At 43.9% G+C, this 25,198-nt stretch overlaps 2 protein-coding genes across 2 annotated transcripts in view; one reads left to right on the forward strand and one right to left on the reverse strand.

The window, feature by feature from the left end:
• The window catches only part of LOC115913994 (M1-specific T cell receptor alpha chain-like), a 134,339-nt gene extending 120,453 nt beyond the window's left edge, over positions 1-13,886 (forward strand). The window contains exons 5-8 of the mRNA XM_030966327.1: positions 8,808-9,071; positions 10,545-10,592; positions 13,217-13,326; positions 13,750-13,886. Coding sequence (XP_030822187.1) covers positions 8,808-9,071; positions 10,545-10,592; positions 13,217-13,326; positions 13,750-13,755 — 428 coding nt within the window. The 3' untranslated portion in view covers positions 13,756-13,886. The remainder of the gene's footprint in view (positions 1-8,807; positions 9,072-10,544; positions 10,593-13,216; positions 13,327-13,749) is intronic.
• A 9,036-nt stretch (positions 13,887-22,922) lies between these two features.
• On the reverse strand, positions 22,923-24,996 carry DAD1 (defender against cell death 1). Its single transcript, XM_030966322.1, has 3 exons — positions 24,755-24,996; positions 23,615-23,765; positions 22,923-23,153 (listed from the first exon to the last, which is right to left on the reverse strand). Exons 1-2 carry the CDS (start codon positions 24,990-24,992, stop codon positions 23,635-23,637), a joined length of 369 nt encoding a protein of 122 aa, XP_030822182.1. The 5' UTR covers positions 24,993-24,996; the 3' UTR covers positions 22,923-23,153; positions 23,615-23,634.
• Between the last annotated feature and the right edge of the window lie 202 nt (positions 24,997-25,198).

Consider the following 25,198-nt stretch of genomic DNA (forward strand, 5'->3'; position numbering starts at 1 on the left):
CCCTCTCTGTTCCTGAGAACGAACATGGCAGAGGTTTTACGTGTGCAAGAGGATTTGTCTTGGGAATTCAGCAGGAACTGGGCACCTACATCAATCTCCTCAAGCAAAGGAGAAGTGAAATGATGACAGCCAGCACAGACCAGCAAAATGCAGAGGGGTGAAGCTGCTTTCAGAGGGTGGTGTCACCATCCCTGGAGGGTTTAACAAAGCCTGGATGGGCACTCAGTGCCAGGGTTTAGTTCATGAGGAGATGTTGGCTCACAGATTGGACTTGATGATCTCAAAGGTCTTTTCCAACCATATTTATTCTGTCATTCTGAGAGCTGCTTGCGACAAAACCTTGCCATGTTCTCCAGCCTTCACCCAGCACACAGCCACCCCAGGGCACCATTTTGCAAAGGGCTGTGTCACAGTGTAATTCTGGGAATTATGGCAAGCTTACCTTTGGAGCTGGAACCAAACTGGTGGTTTCTCCAGGTATGTCTGAATTCAGGTAGAATTTGGGTAGAATTCAGGATTGTAGAATTCAGGTAGAATTCAGGTAGAAGTTCTTTTTTCAGCTCACAAATTATTTTGCCTATTTCACCACCCCACAATATTTTGGCAACAGGAAAATGAATTTTCACTTGGTATTAAGTGATTTCCATGGCTGCCAGGATATTCTCCCCTCTCTGTTCCTGAGAATGAACATGGCAGAGGTTTTACATGTGCAAGAGGATTTGTCTTGGGAATTCAGCAGGAACTGGGCTCCTACATCAATCTCCTCAAGCAAAGGAGAAGTGAAATGGTGAGAGCCAGCACAGACCAGCAAAATGCAGAGGGGTGAAGCTGCTTTCAGAGGGTGGTGTCACCATCCCTGGAGGGTTTAACAAAGCCTGGATGGGGGGTTTAGTTCATGAGGAGATGTTGGCTCACAGATTGGACTTGATGATCTCAAAGGTCTTTTCCAACCATATTTATTCTGTCATTCTGTGAGCTGCTTGCAACAAAACCTTGCCATGTTCTCCAGCCTTCACCCAGCACACAGCCACCCCAGGGCAGCATTTTGCAAAGGGCTGTGTCACAGTGTAATTCTGGGAATTATGGCAAGCTTACCTTTGGGGCTGGAACCAAACTGGTGGTTTCTCCAGGTATGTCTGAATCCAGGTAGAATTTGGGTATAATTCACATAGAATTCACGTAGAATTCACGTAGAATTCAGGTAGAATTTAGAAGTTCTTTTTCAGCTCACAAATTATTTTTGTGCCGTCCCACAATATTTTAGCAACAGGACAATGAATTTTCACTTGGTATTAAGTGATTTCCATGGCTGCCAGGATATTCTCCCCTCTCTGTTCCTGAGAACGAACATGGCAGAGGTTTCACATGTGCAAGAGGATTTGTCTTGGGAATTCAAGAGGATTTGGGCTCCTACATCAATCTCCTCAAGCAGAGGAGAAGTGAAATGGTGAGAGCCAGCACGGACCAGCAAAATGCAGAGGGGTGAAGCTGCTTTCAGAGGGGTGGTGTCACCATCCCTGGAGGGTTTAACAAAGCCTGGATGGGGGTTTTAGTTCATGAGGAGGTGTTGGCTCACAGATTGGACTTGATGATCTCAAAGGTCTTTTCCAACCTTATTTGTTCTGTCATTCTGTGAGCTGTTCCCAACAAAACCTTGCCATGTTCTCCAGCCTTCACCCAGCACACAGGCACCCCAGGGCACAATTTTGCAAAGGGCTGTGTCACAGTGTAATTCTGGGAGTTATGGCAAGCCTATCTTTGGGGCTGGAACCAAACTCGTGGTTTCTCCAGGTATGTCTGAATCCAGGTAGAATTTGGGTATAATTCACATAGAATTCACGTAGAATTCACGTAGAATTCACGTAGAATTAATGTAGAATTCATGTAGAATTCATGTAGAATTCAGGTAGAAGTTCTTTTTTCAGCTGACAAATTATTTTGCCTATTTCACCACCCCACAATATTTTAGCAACAGGAAAATGAATTTTCACTTGGTATTAAGTGATTTCCATGGCTGCCAGGATATTCTCCCCTCTTTGTTCCTGAGAATGAACATGGCAGAGGTTTTACCTGTGCAAGAGGATTTGTCTTGGGAATTCAACAGGATTTGGGTTCCTACATCAATCTCCTCAAGCAAAGGAGAAGTGAAATGGTGAGAGCCAGCACAGACCAGCAAAATGCAGAGGGGTGAAGCTGCTTTCAGAGGGTGGTGTCACCATCCCTGGAGGGTTTAACAAAGCCTGGACGGGGGGTTTAGTTCATGAGGAGATGTTGGCTCACAGGTTGGACTTGATGATCTCAAAGGTCTTTTCCAACCAAATTTGTTCTGTCATTCAGTGAGCTGTTCCCAACAAAACCTTGCCATGTTCTCCAGCCTTCACCCAGCACACAGGCACCCCAGGGCACCATTTTGCAAAGGGCTGTGTCACAGTGTAATTCTGGGAATTATGGCAAGCCTACCTTTGGGGCTGGAACCAAACTGGTGGTTTCTCCAGGTATGTCTGAATCCAGGTAGAATTCAGGTAGACTTCAGGTAGAAGTTCTTCTTTCAGATCACAAATTATTTTGCCTATTTCACCGCCCCACAATATTTTGGCAACAGGACAATGAATTTTCACTTGGTATTAAGTGATTTCCATGGCTGCCAGGATATTCTCCCCTCTCTGTTCCTGAGAATGAACATGGCAGAGGTTTTACGTGTGCAAGAGGATTTGTCTTGGGAATTCAGCAGGAACTGGGCACCTACATCAATCTCCTCAAGCAAAGGAGAAGTGAAATGATGACAGCCAGCACAGACCAGCAAAATGCAGAGGGGTGAAGCTGCTTTCAGAGGGTGGTGTCACCATCCCTGGAGGGTTTAACAAAGCCTGGACGGGCACTCAGTGCCAGGGTTTAGTTCATGAGGAGATGTTGGCTCACAGATTGGACTTGATGATCTCAAAGGTCTTTTCCAACCATATTTATTCTGTCATTCTGAGAGCTGCTTGCAACAAAACCTTGCCATGTTCTCCAGCCTTCACCCAGCACACAGGCACCCCAGGGCACCATTTTGCAAAGGGCTGTGTCACAGTGTAATTCTGGGAATTATGGCAAGTTTACCTTTGGAGCTGGAACCAAACTGGTGGTTTCTCCAGGTATGTCTGAATTCAGGTAGAATTTGGGTAGAATTCACGTAATGCACGTAGAATTCACGTAGAATTCATGTAGAATTCAGGTAGAATTCAGGTAGAAGTTCTTTTTTCAGCTGACAAATTATTTTGCCTATTTCACCACCCCACAATATTTTAGCAACAGGAAAATGAATTTTCACTTGGTATTAAGTGATTTCCATGGCTGCCAGGATATTCTCCCCTCTCTGTTCCTGAGAATGAACATGGCAGAGGTTTTACCTGTGCAAGAGGATTTGTCTTGGGAATTCAGCAGGAACTGGGCTCCTACATCAATCTCCTCAAGCAGAGGAGAAGTGAAATGGTGAGAGCCAGCACAGACCAGCAAAATGCAGAGGGGTGAAGCTGCTTTCAGAGGGTGGTGTCACCATCCCTGGAGGGTTTAACAAAGCCTGGACGGGCACTCAGTGCCAGGGTTTAGTTCATGAGGAGATGTTGGCTCACAGGTTGGACTTGATGATCTCAAAGGTCTTTTCCAACCATATTTATTCTGTCATTCTGTAAGCTGCTTGCAACAAAACCTTGCCATGTTCTCCAGCCTTCACCCAGCACACAGCCACCCCAGGGCAGCATTTTGCAAAGGGCTGTGTCACAGTGTAATTCTGGGAATTATGGCAAGCCTACCTTTGGGGCTGGAACCAAACTGGTGGTTTCTCCAGGTATGTCTGAATTCAGGTAGAATTCAGGTAGACTTCAGGTAGAAGTTCTTTTTTCAGCTGACAAATTATTTTGACTATTTCACCACCCCACAATATTTTAGCAACAGGACAATGAATTTTCAGTTGGTATTAAGTGATTTCCATGGCTGCCAGGATATTCTCCCCTCTCTGTTCCTGAGAACGAACATGGCAGAGGTTTTACCTGTGCAAGAGGATTTGTCTTGGGAATTCAGCAGGAACTGGGCTCCTACATCAATCTCCTCAAGCAAAGGAGAAGTGAAATGGTGATAGCCAGCAGAGGCCAGCAAAATGCAGAGGGGTGAAGCTGCTTTCAGAGGGTGGTGTCACCATCCCTGGAGGGTTTAACAAAGCCTGGACGGGCACTCAGTGCCAGGGTTTAGTTCATGAGGAGATGTTGGCTCACAGGTTGGACTTGATGATCTCAAAGGTCTTTTCCAACCATATTTATTCTGTCATTCTGAGAGCTGCTTGCAACAAAACCTTGCCATGTTCTCCAGCCTTCACCCAGCACACAGGCACCCCAGGGCAGCGTTTTGCAAAGGGCTGTGTCACAGTGTAATTCTGGGAATTATGGCAAGCCTATCTTTGGGGCTGGAACCAAACTGGTGGTTTCTCCAGGTATGTCTGAATCCAGGTAGAATTCAGGTATAATTCACATAGAATTCACATAGAATTCACGTAGAATTCACGTAGAATTCATGTAGAATTCATGTAGAATTCAGGTAGAAGTTCTTTTTTCAGCTCACAAATTATTTTGCCTATTTTGCCGTCCCACAATGTTTTAGCAACAGGACAATGAATTTTCACTTGGTATTAAGTGATTTCCATGGCTGCCAGGATATTCTCCCCTCTCTGTTCCTGAGAACGAACATGGCAGAGGTTTTACCTGTGCAAGAGGATTTGTCTTGGGAATTCAACAGGATTTGGGCTCCTACATCAATCTCCTCAAGCAAAGGAGAAGTGAAATGGTGATAGCCAGCAGAGGCCAGCAAAATGCAGAGGGGTGAAGCTGCTTTCAGAGGGTGGTGTCACCATCCCTGGAGGGTTTAACAAAGCCTGGACGGGCACTCAGTGCCAGGGTTTAGTCCATGAGGAGATGTTGGGTCACAGGTTGGACTTGATGATCTCAAAGGTCTTTTCCAACCATATTTATTCTGTCATTCTGTGAGCTGTTCCCAACAAAACCTTGCCATGTTCTCCAGCCTTCACCCAGCACACAGCCACCCCAGGGCACCATTTTGCAAAGGGCTGTGTCACAGTGTAATTCTGGGAATTATGGCAAGCTTACCTTTGGAGCTGGAACCAAACTGGTGGTTTCTCCAGGTATGTCTGAATCCAGGTAGAATTCAGGTAGACTTCAGGTAGAAGTTCTTTTTTCAGCTGACAAATTATTTTGCCTATTTCACCACCCCACAATATTTTGGCAACAGGACAATGAATTTTCAGTTGGTATTAAGTGATTTCCATGGCTGCCAGGATATTCTCCCCTCCCTGTTCCTGAGAATGAACATGGCAGAGGATTTACCTGTGCAAGAGGATTTGTCTTGGGAATTCAAAGGATTTGGACTCCTACATTAATCTCCTTAAGCAAAGGAGAAGTGAAATGGTGAGAGCCAGCACAGACCAGCAAAATGCAGAAGGGTGAAACTGGTTTCATAAAGCTGTAGGAGGTAAAAATGACTTTTCTTGTATGTGGATAGAAATAGTTGGGGATAACCAGACTCATAATTTTATTTGGACACAAAAAATGCACATATTGGATCAGTGCTGTGGAGATCCTTGAGCTGTAACCTTAGGGATGGGTTTCTGTTTATAAACAGAATATAAAGGAATATAATGATATAGACACAGGGCAGGGAGATCAGGGTGACACCAAGTTGATGTCACAGCCAGCTTGTGTTGATTTACCTTGTCCTACAGCATCCAGGTGAAGCTTGGAGCACATTGGAAGTGAGGATTTGGAATTGGTAGAGAACAGCAGGACCAGCCTTAAAACTGAGGGTGGGAAAAATATTTGGGTAGAGGGGAAATAGGGCAAGAAGCAAAGTTACTGAAGGATGGAAAGGCGATCCTTACCTCAAAATATTTTTTTCTGAAGAAAAAAGGATGGATAGAAATGTGTGCTTTGACTGTTGCTGCCACAAATGTATGAAAAAAAAGAAATCTCCCCAAAATCCTACACCTCTTCTCTTGTTTGAAAGCCTTTGTAAAATGGAAAGAAAGTAACACTTGCCAAGATATTGATATTTGTTGTAAATGTACCAAATTTTCCAAATTTATTTAAAATATATTTAGGATTGTTTAATATCTAAATTGAGTGAGTTTATACCTGAAAAGTAACGTTTCCATTTCTTAAAATAGTAGTGATTCTTAAGATAATTTCAACATTATTTTATTCTTAAAGTTTAAAAAAAGCAATATAGGGAAAGAATTCCTTCTGGAAACCTGTGAGGAAAATAATTTTATTTTAAATGACCCTCTCGACCCTCTTCAAAAACATCTGAGAGAAATGAGAATCTGAAGGTTATATGGAGCCATCAGCAAGCTAAAGGAGCTGTAAATGAGAGCTCTGAGTTCATGTAGGTGTCTCCAGATTTACCATTATGGTAAATTTACCATAGATTTACCATTATTTACCATGTCTGTGTGCAGCTGCTCCAGATCTTGCTCTGGTCCCACTGGAGGAACATTCCTAACACATGCTGAAACCTCAGGGTTCAGTGGCAGAATGAGCAATGAAATTGCTCAAAGAAATCGCTCACCAAAAAGAGCTTTTTAGTCAAAAACTAAATGGCAACTTTATTGGAATTACTCTTGACTAATTCCGGTGGCAAATCCAAGAAAATGGGATGATGGAGGTTTCACTGCACCATCAGTCCCTAGGGGAGCTGTGCAGTAAAATAAATAAATAGATTTAAAGAAATAAACAAGATTTTGTAAATGAATAAATTTCAATTTTTTTTTTTTTGTAAATAAATTAATTTTTGAGAGAGGAATCTGACTGGTAGAATAAATAAATGAGGAATAAGATGGAGAATAGGAGTTGTGGTGCAGGTGGCTGTCTGGAAACAATGGGACAAATATGAGAGGAATATTAAGGAGAATGGGAGAGCAAATGCAAAATACCACCTGAAAAGAAAGTCAATAGGTGGAAAAGTCCCAGGTATATGGATCTGTGTGTTCACAGAGATAAACAGGATTTTTTAATGGAGTATTTAATTGCTGAAGGCTCCACTCAGTGCTGCTCTGGATATTGTAGAGACCTGTGCTATTGTGTAGCTCTGGGAGTAATTACAAATTCACATTTGGATCTGGGACGAGACTTCTGGTTTTGCCAGGTACATTTACGCTGATTTTTTTACTAATTTTCAAGATTATTAATACACACCAGGATCTGGGGAATGGCAGCTGTCAAGGGCATTGCCCACTCTGCTTGGGCACCATCTAAACCTCAGGAGAACACTGCTATGATGTCCCCTTCTGCTCCTTTCAACAATGTTAACAAAATATTTTGGGGGTCAGAGGGAGCAATTCTGCCAATCTAATCCACTCTCTGAGATGGATTAACCCAGCTGTGTGACATTTTAAAAACAAAAAGACTTCAAGTGGCTGCTCATGAACCTCCTGAGAACCTTTGTCATTTCCACGCCTGGAAGACATCCTTCAGTAAAGATGAAATTGGGCAGCATGGAAAGCTCAGAGCATCATTATTTGCTTCTCACTTTCCTGTAAATAGAGGTGATAAATAGAGGTGATAAATAGAGGTGATAAATAAACAGCATTTCCAGCCTGTGCTGGAGATGCTGTTTTTTCATCACCTCTATTTATCACCTCATCAAGCCAGAATAACAGGTCACAGGGCTGTGGTTAAAGTAGATGTTTTTTACCAAAATTGTCTCAAACCTTCATGGGCAAACAAACCAAGGAACTTACAGGAACTGAACTGCAGCACCAGAGCAGAGGCAGCCACCGGTCTGAGTAAGAACAGGAAACTAATATTTTGCAAAAGTGCTGAAGCTTCCTGTGAAAAACAGCCTTTATTGTTTTATGTGTTCAAGATCAAAGCTTTGCACAGATTGAAAAGGAGAAAAACACCCTAACTTGGAGTGAGGTAGATATTTATCTCTTCAGAAAGCACAGTACTGGTGATGAGAGAGAAAGAGAGCAGCTTGACAAATTCCTCCTCTTCTCTTTCATTTCCAGGTACTCCATGGCAGTGATCTACCCTGGCTCATCTGCATTTTATACAGGGATATAAATATACATCTGTATTTTATCATCAAGCAGCTCCTGCCTTCCTCTCCCTAACAAACAGTCACTATTTCCAAAAACCTGAGAGCAGGGGAGGTGAGGGAGTCCCAGCTGACATCAGGCTGGGATGTCACCAGGCCATGGTGACAGTCTAAATCATGGCCTAAAATCATCCCTAAATCGTTCCTGGCCTTTTCAGATGCTCCAGGAATTCTGCTTGGCCTCTGTGTCTCCCACACAACAGAAGCAGCTTCTGCATGATCTGCTGTAGATGTTTGGGTTCTCTAAAAGTGTCCTGGCACAAAATCCCAATGATCAGGCAGTTTCCTACTGGAATAATGGAGAATCTCCAGCTCAGGGGCTCTCTCCAGCTGTCACACACACCCCTGGGTACCCCCCAGGCCATGGTGACAGTCCAGTGGGCTGTCCCCAAGAGGAATGGCTGCGTATGGACGTTCAAGTGTGATGTCCATGAGCCTTTTCAGATGCTCCAGGAATCCTGCCTGGCCTCTCTGTGTCTCCCACACTACAGGAGAAGCTTCTGCATTATGTTCTGGTTCTCTAAAGGTGTCCTGGCACAAAATCCCAATTATCAGGCAGCTTCCCACTGGAATAATGGAGAATCCTGCATTTCCAAGTGGCTCTATGTAAGACTGTAGGAACTATGGATGTGTAATCTGACCTAAATTTTCTTTTCTCCTCTTTGCAGAAGTTACTCCATCCCCCTCAGTCTACAGGCTGACCTCCAAAGATGCCCAGGATCTGGAGATGTGTCTCATCACAGATTACTCCCCTAAGAAGCTGACTCTGAGCTCAGCTGAGCAGCACACATCTGCTGTGGTGGGGGTGGCCACTGACGGGGACCGTGAGGAGTCCAGCTACCTGTCCACCTACTGGGCCAGGAGGGACCAGCTGCACTGTGCTGCCAGCCACGAGGGCTTTGGAGAGCTGGAGGGAGAGGACCCTGAGAGTGGTAAGGGCATTTCTGGGGCTGTCACCAGGGTTGGAGGTGCTCTGGGTGCTCTGGGTGTGAGCGGGGCTGGGCTGCAGCTCCACAAGACAGAGGAATGTTGCTTTGTTGCCTCTGTTTTCTTGTCAGATTAATCTTTTTCTGATCCAGAGATGGGGTAACTGAGAGGTGTTTTAAAAGCTTCTATTCCATTTTCAGTCTCATGTGAAGGGTGAGACAATACAGATGTTGTAATTCACATCACCACAATCAGAAGCTAATTATTTCCTAATTACAATACACTATAAATGTTTCTTGGCCTATGAGCTTTCGCCACCCCGTGCTGTAAATCCCTTAAAGCAAATCATCTCAAATTACCCCTCGTGGTTCCTACTACAATATATCTTTCATAATTCTATTTCTGTAAAGTATCCAGTCTTTTCTCTCATGTGAAGGGTGAGACAATACAGATGTTATAATTCACGCCATCACAATCAGAAGCTAATTATTTCCTAATTACATTATAAGTGTTTCTTAGCCTGTCAGCTTTAGCCACACCACACTGTAAATGCTTTAAAGCAAATAATCTAAAATTACCCCTTGTGGGTAATTTTACTTAGTCTTACTACAATATATCTTTCATAGATCTATTTCTCTAAAGTATCCAGTCTTATTTGTAAGGCCACCTTTTCAAACTTGTTTGGAGAATTTTCTATAAATTCATTTCCCACACTGTAAGCCTCTGGCAAGCAATAGTTCCTTCTCCCAAGAAACAGTATTACTTAATCTCTCAAGGCTGAATTGGGATTGTTCAGCATGGAAAAGGGAAACATTTTAAATGTTTCTTGGCCTGCCAGATTTTGCCACCCCATGCTGTAAATGCCATAAAGCCAATCATCTAAACTACCCCTCGTGGCTCCTACTACAGTCCATCTTTCATATTCTATTTCTCCAAATAAATCTAATCTTATTTATAAAACCATCCTTTGAAACTTGTTTCTAGTTCCATTTCTCTCTCAGCAATGTCTGTCCTGTTTCATGGCATTTCCAAGTCAGCATTTCTTATCTCCAGGTTTGCACACAGATGCACACTGAGCCTTCTGCCAGGCTTGGAGAATTCCCTACAAATCCATTTCCCACATTTCTCCCTCTCTCTTGAACAGAAAACACTTTTTTGATCGTTTTGATTATTGTCTCTCCTTTTTTATGGTCTCTCCTTCCTCCTTGCTGGAAACAGGGTTAAGGATCAGCAGATTGGCACAGTCATAGCAGAACACACTGTGGGGGGATAGAAAGCTTGAAATTCCTTTGTCCAAAGGGACACTGAAGTTTAATTAGATCATATTTTATGTTTGTCCTGAAAAAGAGAAAAGAGTGTTTATGGCAGGGTTTGTTGGCCAGAAATCCTAATTTAGCCCTTCTAAGCAGAGATACCATCACAGACCTCTGAAGAAGAACATTTTTGTAGTTAATTCAATTTATTGTCCCTCTCTGCAGGTGCCAGTGCTGTCTGTGTCACAGGGCTGTCCCTCCACTTCAGGACAGGTATGTAACACAGCATTTTAGGAGAAAAGTTGGCCCTGAATTAAATGTCTTCCTGTCACCATTGAGTCAGAGATGACACAGAGTTGTATCAGAAGGCAAAATCCCATTTATTTGATCCTCTCCCCTTTTATACCTTAGTTAGCTACAGTGGGACCTGATTGGTCATTTAATCAATATTGTAGAAACCCAGGGCACTGGGAATATTTCTCTGTCTGCTCTGGGGTGCCCTGACTCCCAGGGGAGCTCTGACTTTGATCCTCATTCATGGAGAAAGTTTCCCAGACTTCAAGCTAGACTGGAATCCACAAAAATGTGAAATAGATTATAGAGAGCAGTGTAGGTGTATCACTGGGTGAGAAATTGAGGTTTTGGGATTTTTAGTGTGTTGTGGATGGAAGCAAGATGGAGGGCACAGGGTGTTGTCCTGGGTTTCTTCTTCATGCTTCTTCTTCCTTCTTCTTCTTGGGTTTGGGTGGCATTTTGTAATTGGGCAGAAAAGTCCACACTGGGATCAGTTATTGGGTTAAAAGGGAAAATAATCTAGGTGTCAGTTCTTAATTGGATAGTTTAGCTTTAAAAGATCGTGTACCAAGAGATTGTTGGCCATTTTGTGCCTTCTAATGAAAAGCTGCCGAACTCACAGCAGTGAGACTGTTTTACTGATAAGAGATAATAAACAAACACCTGAGTCTGAACATGAGCTACTGTCTCAAGTGCCTTCAATCCAGACCCAGAGAAACCAATAAATACATTTCACATGATTGGCCAATTAACAAGACACTCATTTGTAAACAACCTTATGAGGAAAACAGCAAAAGAGATTGTTAAAAATCACCACCTGCAGATTGTTTAATATCTGATTATCATTGTTTATTCCCAGCTCCCTAAAGCTTCCCAATTAATGGGAAAATATATAATGTAATGTAATGTAATGTAATGTAATGTAATGTAATGTAATGTAATGTAATATCATATCATATCATATCATATCATATCATATCATATCATATCATATCATATCATATCATATCATATCATATCATATCATATCATATCATATATAAAGAAAGCTTATCTGGCTTTCTCTTTCTCTGACCAGACTGTCACATCCACATCTTCCCAAGTTTTTGCTGGTTTTCCCTGCTTGCAGAATTCTTTCTGAAGCAGCAAAAAGAAAGAAAATTTCCCCAAAAGGGCCCCCACAGGTTTTAACCATCAAGGCTGAAAGTTGTGGTGTTCATGCAGCCTTGCTGATCCAAGCTGATAATTTTATGCAGCGTAGTCATGCTCTTGCTCTGACTCACCACAGAGCTGCTGCTGCTGCTCACAGTTTAAAATCTTGAGAAAAACATCATTCTGCTGCCCACACCAGAGTGGTTCCAGGTCCTGCTATGAGTCAGCACTGCTGCATTTCACCTTTCAGAGGAGCTGGGTTATTTTGGGTGCACAAGCACCTCGTGGAACAGCAGTTAGCAGGTGGTTTCTGTGCTCAGGGGTCACTGAGGCTGGGCTGTGGGGATGCTCACAATTTAGTCACAGAGAGAGAAAAGCCAGATAAACTTTCCCAGGAATTGTTCTGGGCAGTTTTGAGAAGGCTGAGAGAAAGAATTAAAACAATCTTGCAGCTGCTGTTTGAAACAGTTGATTTCTTATAAGATGTTTACCAAAGGGTGTCTTCTTAATTAGCCAATGGTGTTGATTAAATGACCAGTCAGGTCCACCTGTATCAGAATGGTGTATAAAAGAATGGATTTCTAATGAAGAATGTATAAAAGAATGGGTTTTTAATGAAGAATATATAAAAGAATGGGTTTTTAATGAAGAATATAGGAAATAATGGGGTTCTAAAGAAGAACGTGTGAAAAAATGGGTTTCTAACGAAGAATATAGAAAAGAATGGGTTTCTAATGGAGAATATATAAAATAAAGGGTTTCTAATGAAGAATGTATGAAATAAAGGGTTTCTAACGAAGAATATAGAAAAGAATGGGTTTCTAATAAAGAAGGTATAAAAGAAAGGGTTTCTAATGGAGAATGTATAAAAGAATGGGTGTCTAATGAAGAATATATATAAATATATATATATTTAAAAGAAATATATAAAAGAAATATATTTCTTTTATATTATTATATAAATTATATATTTAAATATTATACAATTATATATTTATACATTATATAATGTATATTTATACAATATATATTTTTCAATACTATATAATAGAGATTTATATTATTTTCAAATACTAATGGTTTTGTAACTTAGATTACGATAAAATTCAAATAAAATTTTGTTATATGATTAAAATCTGAATTGTTTTCCCCCTGCCCATCTTAAAAAAAAATTAGAGGGAGGAAGGAGGGCTGCTCCAGCATCCTGGGTTCACAGTGCACAGTATTTAAAACCAGTTAGGTGGCTGGCAGAGTGGCATATTGGATAATTAAGTGGTTATTGAATGGAAGAAATTAAACTCTCTGAGTCCTACTCCCTATCTCGTTTCCTGCCATACCAGCTGACTCCATGACACAATGGAACAACTCGGTTAAAAAGAGCTTTTAAGTCTGTGTGGGACATGAGGATGTCTCAGTGCTCTTTTAACTCTCATTTTCTGCTTTTTTTCCAGATGAGCACTTGAACACCATGTCTTTGTCACAGCTGGGCCTCAAAATCGTTTTAATAAAAGCAGTCATTTTTAACGGGCTGATGACAGTGCTTGTGTGGAAGAATAAAAAGGTGAGGAGGCTTGGGGGGTTCAGAAAACGTCTGGATTGGTTCTTCAGCTGTGAATGCTCCTTTTTTCTGGAACAGCTGTCTATGGAATCTATCCAGACTTCTCCCAACAGTAAAATCCCTCCCTTCTCTGGCCATACCATTTTCACCCACCCCTCAAGTGCTCTTCCTGGTCCATAAGAATTTTTTTTTCCTTTCAAGACATTTCTCCCTTTTATTTCTACATCCATCCCTTCCCTTGCCTGCATTCACCCATCAGATTTCTCCCCTCACCTGGGAAAGTTTGATGGTTATTGACTTTAATATAAATTCTAATATATCAGCTTTTCCCAGTGTCTGTTTCTTCTCTTGCCTGGACACTTCAGCTCTACAATTGTGCAGCTGTAACCTAAATAATGATTTAACAAACCTTTGTTTTTGTTACAGGACTGAGAGGAACGAGCTGGGGCAGTCCTGAAGTACCAAACCCATCAGCTTTGAGAGAGCATCGTGGGCAAGAGGGAGCTCAGGGAAATTCCTCGTGCAAGGGACATCCCCTGCTGCTCTTACACATCACACCAGCCATGAGATTCTAAATTGCTTTATTTGCATTGCTATAAAACTGCTCAAAATGAAGGATTTCCAGCGTTCTGCCCCCTCCAGATGTTTGGGTCATTCACCACACTGTGCCTCTTTTGCATGAAGCACACTTTGCTATAATTACACATTGCCAAGTTGTTACTTCCATTAAAATGATGAGTTCTGCAATGCTGTGTGTTAAAAACTGCAAGCTAAATATCACCTGAATGGGATTTTTTCCTATTTTGGTAGCTTTAGGGTATTCATATCTCAGGGTGCATCCCCAGAAACCTTTTCAGGTGCAAATGAAACATTTTGAAAAGCAAAGGGAAACTGAATCAGGATGCACTGTCCTGTCACCTTTTGCTAGATCAGAGCAAAATATCCCATTTTTTCCCTAAAGGATGAGCTGCAGTCTCCCAGAAGTCCCAGATTCAGTGAAATTGCCACTTCAATATCACAGAAAAAAAAAAAGAAAAAGGATATTTTTTATTATTTTTAAAGTCTATCTGACCATAACACTTCTTAATTTAAACCAGTTTAAGATCTGGTTTTGTGTTCAGTAAAAATACAAACCACTTTTGTTCTTTTTGTTTACTTCTAGCAACCTGAGATCTCCCAAGTTCGAAATATCATCTGAACGGGAATTTTGCCTATTTTGGTAGCTTTAGGATATTTTTTCACATTTCAGGATGCACCCCCAGAAACCTTTTCAGGTGCAAATGAAACACTTTGAAAAGCAAGGGGAGATTGACCCAGGATGTACCGTCCTGTCACCTTTTGCTAGATCAGAGCAAAATATCCCATTTTTTCCCTAAAGGATGAGCTGCAGTCTCCCAGAAGTCCCAAATTCGGTGAAATTGTCACTTCAATATCACAGAAGAAAGATTAAAAAGGATTTCTTTTTCAAGTCTATCTGACCCTAACATCTTAATTTAAACCAGTTTAAGATTTGGTTTTGTGTTTAGTAAAACAACAAAACACTTTTGTTCTTTTTGTTTACTTCTAACAACCTGAGATCTCCCAAGTTCTTTTTGTAACAACTGCATAAAAATGTACTGAAATATTTACCTGTCCATGTGTGCCCACCTTGGAGCTGTGCTTGCCTGTGGCATCTGCATGCTGCTAATCCATGAACTGTCCTGGCACCCACCAGATGTCTTGGCATTTCTTTTGGCTGTTATCAAACAATTCTTATAAAAAATGAGAAACTTGTTTGTCTTTTTTATTTGTTGTTCGAGGCATTGCTTCACCCTTCCAGCTGAGCTTTGGGGGCAGGAGGGAAGGGATTGGATCCAGCATGGAGGTGGGAATAAAGTCCTTTTGTAGGACATCTGTGCTGTGGGAGGACAGTGGGGAGAGAGAAAGGAGAGCCCCTCGCCCCAAAGGCAGGCTGGGCTGGCTGCAGACACCAAAATCATGGCTTGGCCACACTCAGGGTGTGATGGTGTTCACAGGGGTCCCAGGACGAGGGAAGAGATGAGAATCTTGACTCCATGTTTCAGAAGGCTGATTTATTATTTTATTATATATATTAAAAGAAAATTATATATTAAAACTACACTAAAAGAATAGAAGAAAAGATTTCATCAGAAGGCTTGAAAGGAATAGAAAGGAATGATAATAAAATCTTGTGACTGACCAGAGAGTCTGAGACAGTTGGACTGGGATTGGCCATTAATTAAAAACAACCACATGAGACCAATCACAGATGCACCTGTTGCATTCCACAGCAGCAGATAATTATTGTTTACATTTCATTTCTGAGGCCTCTCAGCTTCTAAGGAGAACAAGATCCTGGCAAAAGGATTTTTCAGAAAATATCATGGTGACACTCAGGGCACTGGTCACAGGCCCAGCTTGGTGCTGCTGTGGGGTGCCCAGGACCCTGAGCTCTGCTGTCCCCCACTCCTGGGGGGCACCTGCTTTGCACTGATGACACCAATGGGCCCCCTTTGCCTCCAGGTTCTGTCTGTCCCTGGCAAGTCTGGAGGGGAAATCTTCTCCTTTTGTGACATCAATTTCTCCAACATCTTCTGATGCCTTTTGGGACTCCCTAAACACAGAGGCCAGACAAAATCAAGGGGATAAAAAGTGGTTATATTTATTGAAGGGCCTTCAGGTACATTCTGGGCAGACAAAGTCCCCCCAGGGGCTACACCCCAAATGGACCACAGGTCACAGGTTTTCACACTTTTATAAGTTTGCTCCATTTGCATATTGGGGGTTAATCTTCCAATTTCAGCTTCAGGTAATGAAGTTATTTACCCCCAGTTTGCTCCCCCAACTCACTTTTGTTCACATCTCTCATGGCCTGAGGCAGTGAGGTGTCCTTGATTCCCAATTGTTGTGTCTGATCAGAATGGGAAAGCAGCAGCTCTCACTGTGTGTGGAGTTTAGAGTTCTACAGGAAAGAACTGCAGGATTACAAACACATGAAAAACATGAAAGCTGAAATCCTAAGGTGTCATACTTGAGATGGAGACAACACAAAGCCACACTCCATTTTCAGAAGGCTCCAAACTTTTTATTAGAGCCTGCATGCTTTTTATACATTCTTTCAAAATTCATAAGTTTGCATTTTACTCATTGGTTACCAAAGTGCTCATTGGAATAGGCAGTTCAGGTTTCTCTTAGTTATCCTTCTTTCTTTCTTGGTTTCTGTGTCAGCAACCTTGGGAGAAAATTCTTTCAGGGCTAAACATGGATCCTCTGATCAAACTCCTCTCTGGCTCTCAGAAGTCACTGTGAAACCTCTTCCCCATCCCTGCTCCTCTGCACTTTCAGATCATGCAGAGCGGTCAGGGCTGTGGGACAGAGACAGGGAGGATTTGTGTTTGCCCAGCTGCCTAGACCATATTTGATTTATATAACAAGTCATAAGTCATTGCATTTCACAATTTCCAACCAATTCACCTCATCCCAGAAACTTTCAGGGATGTGAAAGAAAACTTGCCATACTCATTTACCTTTAACATCACTTTTTAAAATTAACAATCATAGTCATTTTTTTATGTTGCACTTCAAACTCACTCCCAGATGAAAGGGCAAGAGTTAAGGACTGTGCTGCTTCTGTTTCCACACCTGAGTCTTTCCTCTTCCAGGTTAAACTGACCCCAGGGGCAGGATTTGCCAAGTGGGAGATGAGTTAAATATTTTGACTAAAATGGCTTCACTCTGGCATGTGACCTGCAAAACCCTGAATTTGCAAGGTCTGCTTCAAAGCTGTGAAAAATGTGTATTTTATGATTGGTTTTTGGCAAATATTAAAATGAATATTATGTGTGTTATGTTAGAAAGTTTTGCTGTATTAATTTTCTTAAGTAGTGTGTTAAATAGAGTTTAGGTCATAACATAATTTTAAATAGAAACTGTGCTATGGAAGATATTTTTTTTAAAGAGAGGACTCACACCAAGATAGCAGCCACAGGACACCTAAATCTTTCAGAGAAAAATAATTTATTTTATTACTATTAAACTTTTAAAATTTTAAAACCAAGTGATTGGTGTTTTTCACAAAAGCCACTTTCAGATATCAGGCTGCCAATCTCCCACCACCACAACGTGCCCCCCCTTCCCTGCATTTTCTTGTTTATTTCGAGCTACAAAAACCACAGAGCAAAGTAAAGCCAGGAAATAACCCAGCAGGACAGGAGGTGTGTGAAAAACAGCAATCACTTGTTTTTGAAATTGTAAAAGTGTAATGGTAATAAAATGGTTATAAAAATAGCAATATAATTAGAATAATAGAAATTTGGACAATTTGGATTTAGGAAAATATGAGACAATAGTAACAAAAAGTTACAGACAGTCCAGGTACCTCTTTCTGGGCAAAATAAGCCCGAAAAAGGACCCATGTTAACAGAGGATTAACCCTTAAAAACAACAACCTGTTGCATATTCATACACCTCATCCATGATGCATAAATTCTATTCAAACACAGGATTCTGTCTGGTCAGTGTCAACTTCTTCCTCTGAATCCTAAGGTGTCTTCAGGGCTGAGCTAGGTGGGAAGAAGTTCGTTTCTCCTGATAATGGAGCAATAAATTCTCTTTCTCTGAAGGATTTAGGTGTCCTGTGGCTGCTATCTTGCTGCGAGTCCTTTCTTTAAAAAAGTATCTTACATGGCATAGTTTCCATTTAAACATTATGTTATAACCTAAAACTATATTTAACACATTACTTAAAAGAATTAATACAGCATAACTTTCTGACAGAATATTTGCAAAAATTGAAAAAATATTTGAAAAAAATTGAATATTTGCAAAAAGCCAATCACAAAATATCCATTTTCCACAGGGTGCAAAGGGGCTGGTGGCCCAGCTGGGGCAGGAAGAGGCCACAGCACAAGTTCCATGACGCCACAACCGAGATCTGGGTCACCACTGGTGCTCGCCTGCAGCCCGCCACAAAAACCACTTCCTCTGGAAAGTGCAGCACCAAGGGGTTGGGGCGGCACGTGGCAGGCAGGGGAGAGGCTGTGGAAAAGAACAGCAGACGTTAGACCACAAGCCAAAGTGGAATGAGGTTAAGGGGTCCTCCCCTCACCACAGCCTGCACTTGGGGAGTTGTTTTGGGCACAGCAGGAAGGATTGAGCTATGAATAGAGTGGGCAGGAAAAGGAGGGCAGAAATGCATTATAAAGTGTGTGGGGGGGTGATGCCTCTGGTTTTAGCTTTTCTGTTTTTCAGTGGTACTTCTGTGGTAGTGTTGGAAACAGAAATTTTTAATAAAAGGCAAAATAACAAATGTGAAAAATGCGTATTTTGTGATTGGCTTTTCACAAATATTAAAATGAATATTGTATGTGTTATGTTAGAAAGTGATGTTGTATGAATTGTCTTAAGTAGTGTGTTAAATATAGTTTTAGATTATAACATAATGTTAAAATAGAAGCTGTGTATGGGGGATATTTTTTTAAGAAAGGAATGAGGTACTCACACCAGATAGCAGCCACAGGACACCAAAATCTTTCAGAGAAAGAGAATTTATTGTTCCATTAGCAGAAGAAATGAACTTCTTCCTGCCTTGCTGAGCCCTGAAGATGCTGTCAGGATTCAGAAGAAGAAGCTGACACTGACCAGACAGAATCCTGTGTTTGAATGGAATTTATGCATCATGGATGAGGTGTATGAATATGCAACAGGTTATTGCATTTAAGGGTTAATCCTCTGTTAACGTGGGTCCTTTGTCGGGCTTATTTTGCCTGTAACTGCCCTGCTGCCATTGCAAACAACTCCAGGAGTGTTGGCACGAGTTCCTTGTCCCTGACACAGAGCCAGACTCCATCATCCAGGACAGTGAAAACCCTAACCCCTCACATCCCACAGCCTGTGTCAGGCTAGAGATTTGGGAGCCACAGGTTTCAGACTTTCACAGGTTTAATGGCTGCAGCACAGCTGGAAATGTCAAAAAGGTGATAAAGAATAGAATTCTGAGAGGTTCTGAAGCCATCAGAGACTCAAAGTTCCATCTTAGTGCAGCACACAAACATTTCCATGCCATGGAGTACCAAGGCTCTCAAGGTTTTACCTCCCCAGAGTTTCAGCTGCAGAGAAAACCAGACAAGCACGAAGCAGCATCAGCAGGAGAACAGAACCTCACGAAGGTTCTAGAGAGGCCTGAACAGACTCGATCAGGGGGCAAAGCTCAGGGCACGAGGTTCAAGTGCTGCTCCTGCACTGGGGTCACAGCAGCGCCGGCAGCTCCAGGCTGGGGAGGAGCGGCTCAGGAGCTGCTCAGCAGGAAGGGACCTGGCAGTGCTGGCTCCAGCTGTGAGCCAACACTGAGCCCAAGCGGCCAAGAGAGACAACGGCAGCCTGGCTTGTACCAAGAGCAGCGCAGTGATCACCCCTGAACTGTGCTGGTGAGGCTGCAGCTCCAGTGCTGCTCTCAGTTCTGGACCTCTCACTTTAAAAAGGACTTTGAGGGACTGGAGTTGTCCAGTGAAGAGCTGTGGTGGTACCAGTTGTTGGGTTTTTTTGGTTCTTTGGGTTTGAAGGCACTTGAGACAGTAGCTCATGTTCAGACTCAGGTGTTTATTATTTCTCATCAGTAAAACAGTCTCACTGCTGTAAGTTCAGCAGCTTTTCATTAGAAGGCACAAAATGGCCAACAATGTCTGGTTACAAGGTCTTTTAAGACTAAACTGTCCAATTAAGAACTGACACCTAGATTATTTTCCCTTTTAACACAATAACTGATCCCAATGAGGACTTTTCTGCCCAATTACAAAATGCCACCCAAATCCATGGAGAAGAAGGAAGAAGAAGCATGAAGAAGAAACCCAGGACAACACCCTGTGCCCTCCATCTTGCTTCCATCCACAACACACTAAAAATCCCAAAACCTCAATTTCTCACCCAGTGATACACCTACACTGCTGTCTATAATCCATTTCACATTTTTGGGATTCCAGTCTATCTTGAAATTTAGGAAACTTTCTCCATGAATGAGGATCAAAGTCAGAGCTCCCCTGGGGGTCAGGGCACCCCAGAGCAGACACAGAAATATTCCCTGTGCCCTGGGTTTCCACAAAGAGCAACAAGGCTCACAAATGGACTAGAAAGTATTTCTCTTCTGGGGGATGGCAGGGGGAGCTTGGGTTGTTCAGTGTGAAGAGGTGCTCAGAGCGGGTCACACCACACCTGCAGTGAGGTGGGGTTGGTCTCTTGTGCTCTGCCTGCAGTGACAGGACCTGGGAATGGCTTTGAGCTGATCCAGGAGAGATTCAGATCAAATCAGGGCACTCAGGCCTTGGGAGGGCTGCCCAGGGAGGTGGTGGAGTCACCACCCCTGGAGTGTGGCCACATTTCCCTTCCCAGAGAAAAGCAAGAGACCACTTTGTAGAGGTGTTCACAGGGGCTCCAGGACGAGGGAAGAGATGAGAATCTTGACTCCATGTTTCAGCAGGCTAATTTATTATTTTATGATATATATTATATTAAAAGAAAATGATATATTAAAACTATACTAAAAGAATAGAAGAAAGGATTTCATCGGAAGGTTTGAAAGGAAAAGGAATGGAATGATAATAAAATCTTGTGACTGACCAGAGAGTCCGAGACAGCTGGACTGTGATTGGCCATTAATTAGAAACAACCACGAGACCAATCAAAGATTCACCTGTTGCATTCCACAGCAGCAGATAATGATTGTCTACACTTTGTTTCTAAGGCCTCTCAGCTTCTCAGGAGAAAAATACTAGCAAAAGGATTTGTAATAAAATATGTCCGTAACACAACATCCCAAGGATATTTCCTGGGAATCACAACAAGGAAGCTCAGAGAAAGAAAAAACAATTCTTATCTCATTTGCTGCTCCTGTGGAACATGTTCTGGAGATTGTTAACCCAAGGTGATCACTTGATTGGATTCTGGTGATGGTGTTTTGATTCATTGCCAGTTGGATCCATGTGTGGGTGTCAGGACTGCCAGTCGACAGGGTTTTGAGCAGTTAGTCAGAAATAAGTATGATGTAGCATAGTTATAGTATAATGTAATACAATATAGTTTTAATAAAGTGAGTGTCCAGCATTCTAAAGCCTTGGAGTCCGATGCCAATCATTCCCAGAGCATGGGGCTGCCTGATTTTACCACACTGGGCTGTTCAGGAGGTGCCAGGATCTGCTGCTGGGTGATGAGGTTTGATTACAGTGGTGCTGCTGGGTGTCACAGACATCTTTTATGAAAAATCCTTTCCTTAGGATTTTTCCTCGTGAGAAGCTGAGAGGCCTCAGGAACAAAATGTAAACAACTGCTGCTGTGGAATGCAACAGGTGCATCTGTGATTGGCCCATGTTGGTTGTTTCTAATTAATGGCCAATCACAGTCAGCTGGCTCGGACAGAGAGCCAAGCCACAAACCTTTGTTACCACTCCTTCCTATTCTATTCTTAGCTAGCCTTCTGATGAAATCCTTTCTTCTATTCTTTTAGTATAGTTTTAATGTAATATATATCATAAAATAATACATCAAGCCTTGTGAAACATGGAGTCAGATCCTCATCTCTTCCCTCATCCTGGGACCCCTGTGAACACGGTCACAGCTGGGTGCAGGGTTGGACTGGACAATCCTCCAGCTCTGATTCTGTGATTCTGAGGGAGCAGCTCCTCCCTGGCCCCAGAGCAGCTCCAGTGGCACCCCAAGGCCCTGCCAGCTGGGCAATCCATCCCAACATCCCTGAGTTTGTCAGAGTGCAGGCACACTGATACCACAGATCACCCTCAGTGAGCCTCCAAGTCCTGGGACACCCAGGTTATAGAAATGGGCTTTTTATTGATGGAGTGACAAAACTATCTTTTGTCCCCTTAAAAAGGAAATAAGCTTAGAGGTTTTTCTCTTCAATGAGGTGAAAAGACATTTCATAGGACTTAGAGGACTTCACCTCAAACTTAAGGATAGCTAATTGGACAGGAGCCAAAATGTTTCACCTGAGCAATTTACTAGAAAAATAAGAGAACAAAGAAAAAAATCACTTTTGTGAGGTGTTTTACCAGCAGCAAGAACCTCTTGCACTTGGCTCAGTTTTTCTTTGTAGAGTTTTGTTATTTTGCCTTTTATTAAAATCTTTTTATTTCTAACACTACCACAGAAGCCATCCTGCTGATTTTATGCCTTCTAAGGCAGCTGAGCTATCTTGCGTGTGAAATAGACCTCCAAGAGCTTATGAGATCTGGCTCAAGAAGACCCCTATTTCTCCTGGTGTGACCCCCATGGCTCTGAGGGATGTGGGAGGCTCTGCAGGCACTGGGGATGTGCTGGAGGACACTTCCCTCCCTGTATGACCACTACCACAGGCTCATCTGAATTTTCCACAGCTTTGAAGCCCAGGGGCAAGCTGGCAACAGACTCTGGGAGATCAAAAGGCAGGAAAGAGGGAGGTGAAAAGGGTGGATGACAACAGAGTTTCCATGATCACTTGTTTCCTGCTTCCCTGCAAAACTGGGGCACAGGAAAAAACCCTGTTGGGTAGAAAGGAAGGGAGAGAGGTAAAACCAAGGAAAGAGGTAAAACCAGGGAGTCATGCCTGAGAGGGAAGCTGGATGCAGGAGAAGCTCTGTATTTGTCCCCAGTATGGAAAAGGCTGCAGTGTGATAAAGGGTTTTATTGATGGAAAGGATCACAGTTACACAATGAGGCTGCAGACCCCTCCACAGGACACTCTGGGGGGAAATCTTGAGCCCTGCATCCCTTCCTCCACCAAGGAAGAAGGTGAGAGTGTGCTGGGCACCTCCCCATGCCAGGCTTTGCCATCAGGAGCACTTCAAGACCTGGAAAGAGAGGAGGCAACATCAGCAATGTCACTGCAGAGTAGAGGGGATGAAACTCCCCCCAAGCCCCAGTGATCCTGTGGCACCTTGCAAGAGCAACAACGGGGAATGTCCCCACTCCCAACACCCAGCTGTCCCTGTCCCCAGCTGCAAACAACTCCAAACCTGAACCCCAGCCATGCCTCAGCCTCACAGTGCCTTCTCCTGCAAGGAAGAATGGGGTATCTCTCTCATAAGACAGGAATGTGGGTAGGTTTCTGTAACTGCCCTAGTTAACTCTTTAATTATAAAAGCCAAAAAAGGGTTAAAATCAGGAATCCTCACTCTGTGCCAACCCAGAGGCCAACAGCTCAGCTGTGCTTGGCCAGAGAGCTCAGGGGACTCCTGGATTTATTCTCATTCTAGTTCTCCCAAAAAGGACTGCAGTGCTGTGTTTGCCCCTTTTGTGACCCCCTCAGTACCTGTCAGGCTCTCCCAGAGCTCAGCCAACGAAATTGATGACGACGAGATGGAGAATGGTGTTGGCAAAGAGGAAATCAGCAAAGGCCCGCTCGGGGGAGATGCCCTGGAACTCGCCCTTGTTCTGGGGGTTGATCTGGATCCGGAGGCAAACTGCACAGCAGAGCAAGAAGGAGCCAGCAGTGAGCACAGGAGGAAACCATGGAGGAAAACAAAGCCTTCTTGGGCTTCCAGCCCAGCCCAGGATGGGTCACTGTCCCCCCAGGCAGAAGTTACTCCATTGTTCCTAGAGAGGAGCAGGACACTGGCAGGGAATTTGGATGGGGCTCTCATGGAGTCAGTGCTCCCACAGCACCACACACACCCCAGGGTGCCCAGTCCTGAGGGGAACAGGCTCAGAGGAGGCCTGGACTCACACAGAAGTGTGGATATTCCGCTGTGCTCTGTTCAGTGTGTTAGAAACACAGAATGGTCTGGGCTGGAAGGGATCTCAGAGATCTTTTCATTCCAATTCCAGAGACACCTTCCATTATCCCAGAGCGCTCCAAACCCCATCTAAACTCGCCTTGGACATCTCCAGGAACTCGGGCAGTCTGGGCACTCTGTGCCAGGGCTTCCCCATCCTCACAGGGAACAATTCCTTCCCACTACCCTATCCATCCCTGCCCCCTGGCAGTGGGAAACCATTCTCCCTTGTCCCATCACTCCAGGCCTTGTCCAAAATCCCTCTGCAGCTGTCTTGGAGCTTCTTTAGGCCCTGGAAGGGGCTCTCAGCTCTTATTGCAACCTTCTCCTGTCCTGAACACCCCAGCTCTTCCAGTCCTGCACAAAAACAGGGGCAGCATTGGGGTATTCTGGCCAGCAGCACCGTGCAGGTGCCCCAGCGGGACTCTCAGTCCCACCGAGCTGCAAGGACAGCCGGGGGGACAAGGCTCCGGGCCGAGCCCGCAGCTGCAAAGCAGGGGAGCGGAACGGGGAGCTCGGGAAAGGCCGGAGGTGCTGAGGGCCCCGGGGGTGCTGAGGGCCCCGGGGCTCCCCGGCTACAGGGACAGCTCTGAGCGCTGCTGATTCCTGAGGCTCCCCGCCACGCCCGCTCACGGTGAGCCCGACCCGCGCCACGGCCGTGAGGGGCCGGCACTGACCGCCCAGGATGAAGCTGCCGACGGCCGAGATGAAGCCGCTGAGGAAGGAGTTGAAGGGGAAGGTGCCGACGCCGAGGCAGTATCCGAACTGCAGCGCGCCCGTGAGCAGCACGTAGAGCAGGAAGGCGTCCAGCGCCTTGAGGCGCCCGGCGGTGCCGCCGCCGTACTCGGACAGGAAGCGCCGCGCCACGGCCCGCACCGAGCCCGCCATGACTGCCACGGCCGCTGCACTGCGCATGCGCCGCACCGCCCGCCCGCACCGCGCGGGCGCGCACTGACGTGGCGGCGAGCGATAGGGGAAATTGCGCATGCGCTGAGGGACAAGCGGAGTCCGCACCCCTGTGCTTGCAAAGAGCCAATAAGAGCGCAGAGCTGGCTGTTGCTGGGTAGATTAGAGAGTTGTTCATTCCAAAAGCCAATCAGAGCCCGGCGCTTTGCCTGAGG

The sequence above is a fragment of the Camarhynchus parvulus genome, chromosome 27 (assembly GCF_901933205.1).
Source record: "Camarhynchus parvulus chromosome 27, STF_HiC, whole genome shotgun sequence".
Classification (NCBI taxonomy): Eukaryota; Metazoa; Chordata; class Aves; order Passeriformes; family Thraupidae; genus Camarhynchus; species Camarhynchus parvulus.